General features: G+C 70.2%; 1 protein-coding gene across 1 annotated transcript; it reads left to right on the forward strand.

Annotated features, from left to right (window-relative positions):
• Positions 1-509: 509 nt before the first annotated feature.
• Positions 510-4922, forward strand: ASPNAT (aspartate N-acetyltransferase). Its single transcript, XM_022554710.3, has 3 exons — positions 510-903; positions 2252-2416; positions 4442-4922. Exons 1-3 carry the CDS (start codon positions 510-512, stop codon positions 4807-4809), a joined length of 927 nt encoding a protein of 308 aa, XP_022410418.2. The 3' UTR covers positions 4810-4922.
• The last annotated feature ends 235 nt before the right edge of the window (positions 4923-5157 follow it).

A 5157-nucleotide genomic window follows, 5' to 3' on the forward strand; every position in this document is an offset into this window, starting at 1 on the left:
GGCCAGGCGGGAGGCGCCCAACCCGGAGCCCGCGGAGCGCCCGTTCCGGGCCGGGACCCCGGCCGCACGCTCGCTCGTTCGTCCCCGGCCACCTCGCGGGGCTCGGCCGCTCCGTCGCGCCCCGGGCCGCCCGCGCCGCCCCCTCCCGGCCGCCGCGCAGCGCCCAAGTGTGCCATCGGGCGGGCGCGGAGGCGGCGTCTGCTCCCACCCTCGAGATCACATGGTGACCCTCGGCAGCCAATGCAGTGGACGCTAGGACCCTGCGGGACCCCGGGCGCCGCGACTGCACCGGCGCCGCTGCATTATAAATACTTCTCCAAAATGCGGCGTAGCTCCCTGCGCGCGCCCCGGCCGCCCGCCGCCTCCGCCCCGCGCTCCTGAACAGCCGCCGCCGCCGCCGCTGCCGCCGCCGCCGCGGGTCCGAGGGCGCCGCGCCCTTGCCCTGGGCCCGGGCTGAGCCCGCTCGCAGCCCGGCCCGCGTCCCTGCGCTGCGCCGCCCGGCCGGGTGCATGCATTGTGGGCCTCCCGACATGGTCTGCGAGACGAAGATCGTGGCCGCCGAGGACCATGAGGCGCTGCCGGGGGCCAAGAAGGACGCGCTGCTCGTCGCCGCCGGCGCCATGTGGCCCCCGCTGCCCGCCGCTCCTGGGCCGGCCGCCGCCCCCGCCGCTCCCCCGCCCGCGCCGGGCCCCCAGCCCCTCGGCGGCGCGGGGGGCGCGGAGCCTGCGGGGGGCGCGGAGCCTCCGGAGGGGCGCGGCGTGTACATCCGCGAGATCCGCGCGGCGGAGCAGGAGGCGGCGCGCCGCATCTTCTACGACGGCATCATGGAGCGCATCCCCAACACGGCCTTCCGCGGCCTGCGGCACCACCCGCGCACGCAGCTGCTCTACGCCCTGCTGGCCGGTCAGTGCGCGGGGACCCCGCGGGGAAGGCGGGGTCGGGGCCGCGGCCGGCCGGGCGCACCCCCGCCTGCCGCAGTCTGCGCCCGCCCGGCCCTCTGGGGACGCGCGCGGGACTTCCTCCGGCCCGCTAGCCCCCGCCTCGGGCCCGGGCCTCGTCCTGGGACGGAAGCGGACCCCCGCCCCCCCTCGTACGCGCGCGGACACGCACCCGCGCGTTCTGCGGAGGCCCGGGGCGAGGTGGCCCCCAGCGCTGGGGCCGGCCCGGGCTCGCGGCCAAGGCGCGCCAGGCTGGGGCGTGGGAACCAGTGCGGGCCGGGTACAGGGGCTGCGAGCGGGGAACTGGGGTCTCCATCTGCGTCCCCTTCCTGGTCATCCCGGTGGGGGCGGGGTGACGGCAGGTAGCGCCCGCTGCCGAGGCCCAGCGCCTGGCGCGTGTAACTATATATAATTCGCGGGGCGGGGGAGGCTGCCTCGGCGGCTCTGAGCGCTAATTTATGAGGGGAAGACAGCCGGCTCCCTGGGGTTCCGGGGGAGGGTGTGCGCCGAGGATGCAGAGCGAGGGGGCAGTGGGCCCTCACGGTGGGCGGCCCCGACAGGGGCCTTGGGGCTTTGCCCCTTTAGGCTCTGCCGCGGGAGGGTGGTTCTCCCCATTTCAGAGGTGAGGAGCTTGAGGCTGCGGGGTGGGACTTTCCCAAGGTCACGCAGCAGAGGCACTTTCGCTGCAGGCACGTCTGCATCTCGGTAGCCTAGGCTGGAAGCAGTTTCCCCCCGGCCCCTGTCCTCGCAGCACCCAGAGGCTGGCCCAGGGAGGGCTCTTGGCTGGGGCCCTCCTGCTGGAAGGCGGGGCCACCACTTCCCAAGGGTGGGACGGCCTGCAGATGCCTGGCCAGGCAGCTCTTTGGCCCCCTCCCCCGCCCCGCCCCGTGTGGGCCAGGCTGTGGACAGAGCCCCTTCCCCAGCTAGCGGGCCGGGGCGATGGGCAGGGGCCACCCCTCAGTAGCCCTGTCCTGGGCTGTGCCCGCCAGCTATTGAGGGCAGCCTGCCCAGAGGCCACTGCGGTGCTCAGCGTATTAAGAAATCCTATGATGTCAGGTTATAAAGGTAACGTGTCCTATGGTGAGAAGTTTGATAATAGGGAAAAGTAGAAGGAGCAGCTGCGATGTTCTTTGCTCTTCCGGAGAAAACAGGCCTGGCGTATTTGGCATGGTCTCTCCTCTGCGCATGTCCCTAACTGGCTTACTTACCAGGGGCTGGTGGGCCTGGGTCCGTCTCCCCCGCGCTGGTCTGCGGGGCTGTCCCCACAGGCTCTGCGCCACCGACCACTCACCGGGCGCCACCTCTCCCCGCAGCGCTCTGTTTTGCCCTGACCCGCTCGCTGTTGCTGACGTGCCTGGTGCCAGCAGGGCTGCTGGGCCTGCGCTATTACTACAGCCGGAAGGTGGTCCTCGCCTACCTGGACTGCGCGCTACACACAGACATGGCCGACATTGAGCAGTATTACATGAAGCCCCCTGGTGAGTCCCGGGGGTCTCTGGACGACTCCTCCCTCCTCCCCCCTCCTGCCCTCCTCCCCAGCCTTTCCTGCTGGCAGAGCTGCCCCCAGCGCAGCAACCTCGGGGCGGGCCTGGGGCAGGGGCTGGGCACAGGTCAGCCTGGGCTGGGGCACCCCCGTGACTCGAGGCTTCTGGGTGCCCAAGGGCTCTGGCCGCAGGCTGGCAGGCGCTGGGGTTGGCAGGACTAGGCCCTCTGCCCTGAGTATGGCCGGGCTTCTGAGGGCAGGGCTCTGAGTGGCCTGAGCTGGCCCTGGGCCATGGGGTCCTGGCCCCCCTGTTTGTGCTGCCCTGGTGCTTCATGGGGGAAAGGGGGTCTTTCTCACCTCTCTCCGGTCCCGTTTGGCTGCCTTGTTGGATCCTGGGCCGGCCTGGAATGCTAGGGCCCTGTGTGGCAGAGGGCCACATGGTGGGGAGAGGGCAGAGGTCACTCTGGGGCAGTGAGGACCCTAGGAGAACAGGGGTCCCACTTCTGGTCTCTGGGCCACTTAGTAAGCCCAGAGTCTCGCCCCGGCCCTGGCCTTCTGTAGAGGGAGGGGCTGGGGCCTGGTTTGCAGCCATTCTTTAGTCTCCAGGCTGGCCTTGAGGCAGGGTGGGTCCTGGGAGGCAGGGTCCTGCTTTTCTCCATGCCTGGAGCTGGGGCATGAGGGCCTTCCAGGTGCAGGAAGGTCCCTGAGGAGAGGGACAGAGTGCGCCTGGTTGGTTAGGGTCTAGCAGCATCCTGGTGGGTGCCAGGGAAGAGCAGTGGGGACAAGAGAGGCAAGGCGTCCCGGAGCAGCGGTGACATGCTCTGGCCCGGCCAGCTCCTGCGCGCTGGTGGCTGGTCCTTTCCCCGCCCCGAGGCTGCCTGGCTGGCCTTGGGCACCTTTGGCTCTCCTTGACCCTTTCCCAAGCCCAAACAAAGCATCTTATCAGCCTCCATGGAGCTCTGGCTTCAGCTTGGCTCCCCCCAGGACGGGAGGGGACAGAAGCGTGAGACCCACCTGGCACCAAAGCCCAGGCCGCAGGAGCAGAAGAGGGGTTGGGGCCCAGCGTGGCCCTGCCCTCATTGGAGTGCAGTGTCCTTGGGTGTGAGATGGGGGGCTGGGCCCTGCTCGCCCCTCCTGAGATGTCTGGTGGGTGTGCAGGAAGATCCCACAGGGCCAGAGAGGCTGGACAGCGGCTGGTGGGGCCGTGCTGGACTTGTGGGAGCTGCTCCCGCAATGGGGGAACCAAGGCCTGGGGAGGCACGAGGCTCCCAGGACTGTGCTGACCTCTGACCTGGGCCCGGGCAGGTGGGGAGAGCCTGAAATCCTGGACAGTGGGCAGGTCAGCCAGTGGAGGGGGCGGTCAGCTCCTTCCCGAGCTCGGGCCACGTGCCCGGTCTCAGTCTTGGGGTCTGACGGTGAAGGAGACAGGAGACTGCCCGGCAGAGCTGACGGGCTGCTGGGGGCCGCGTTGGCAGATGTGGTAGTGGGGGACCCCCAGGCGTAGGGCGGGGGTCCGGGGAAGGAGCGTTAGCGGGGGAGGGTTTGGCCACTGCAGGAGGGAGGCTGGGGCGGGGGCCTGGGGGGTGGCTGGCGGGAGGACACGGCAGTGGAGGCTGGCGTGGCCGTGGGTAGGGCGTGTGCAGGCTGGGCTCCTCGGAGCAGGCACTGCCCCCTGGCCTTGCCTCCTGTAGCCCCTGGGCCCCCAGAGGAGATGGCTCTCCCCATGGCCTGTGCCCTGCAGGCCTCTCCCCTCTGGTCTTCACTCCTCTGTCCCTCTTGCTCCCTCATCTCCCTGAGGTCTTCCCCCTCCTCCTCCTGCCCTGCGTGGGGCCGCGATTGGTCTGGGCCGGGGGTGGGGACGGCTGGCCTCAGCACAGGGCTGGCTGCCCAGCCTCAGGCCCAGGGTCAGGGAGGCTCCAGGGCTGCCGCGGGCAGCAGGCAGATTGGGCCTGGCTCCCTCTGCCGGGGTGGCTGTATCATGCAGTAGCGCCAGTGGCCCTGACCGCCCCGTTCCCCACAGGCTCCTGCTTCTGGGTGGCCGTGTTGGATGGCAACGTGGTGGGCATTGTGGCAGCGCGGGCCCACGCGGCGGACAACACGGTGGAGCTGCTACGCATGTCGGTGGACTCACGCTTCCGTGGCAAGGGCATCGCCAAGGCACTGGGCCGTAAGGTGCTGGAGTTCGCCCTGGTGCACAACTACTCTGCAGTAGTGTTAGGCACGACAGCCGTCAAGGTGGCAGCCCACAAGCTCTACGAGTCGCTGGGCTTCAGGCACATGGGCTCAAGTGACCGCTACGTGATGCCTGGCATGACCCTCTCGCTGGCCGAGCGCCTCTTCTTCCAGGTCCGCTACCACCGCTACCGCCTGCAGCTGCGCGAGGAGTGACCGCCACCCACCTGCCCGCTGCCCCGCCCACCGCTCCGTCCGCCTGTGCCCTCCTGCCCGCCGCCCGGGCCGCTTTCAGACGCTCACCTTGGCGTTTGTGTTGGGTTTTTCCTTTTTTGGCACCACACGGTTCTTTGGCTGGTTCTTTGGGGGGGGTGCGGGGCCTTTGCTCATCCGTGACACTTGGGGAGGTGGGTTGTTGCCAGCCACACCCCTTGCCCTCCCCAGTCTGCTGGGGCCGCATCCTGAAGAGTGACAGCGTGGACCACCGCGAGCCCACGCGGCTGCCCGGCCCTGGCGCGAGGGGCCCCTTCCAGCCCACCCCCGGGGTAGGGGCGGGCCCAGCCT

The sequence above is a fragment of the Delphinapterus leucas genome, chromosome 5 (genome assembly GCF_059928025.1).
Source record: "Delphinapterus leucas isolate spDelLeu-1000000601 "Yukka" chromosome 5, BTC_Dleu_Yukka2, whole genome shotgun sequence".
Taxonomy (NCBI): Eukaryota; Metazoa; Chordata; class Mammalia; order Artiodactyla; family Monodontidae; genus Delphinapterus; species Delphinapterus leucas.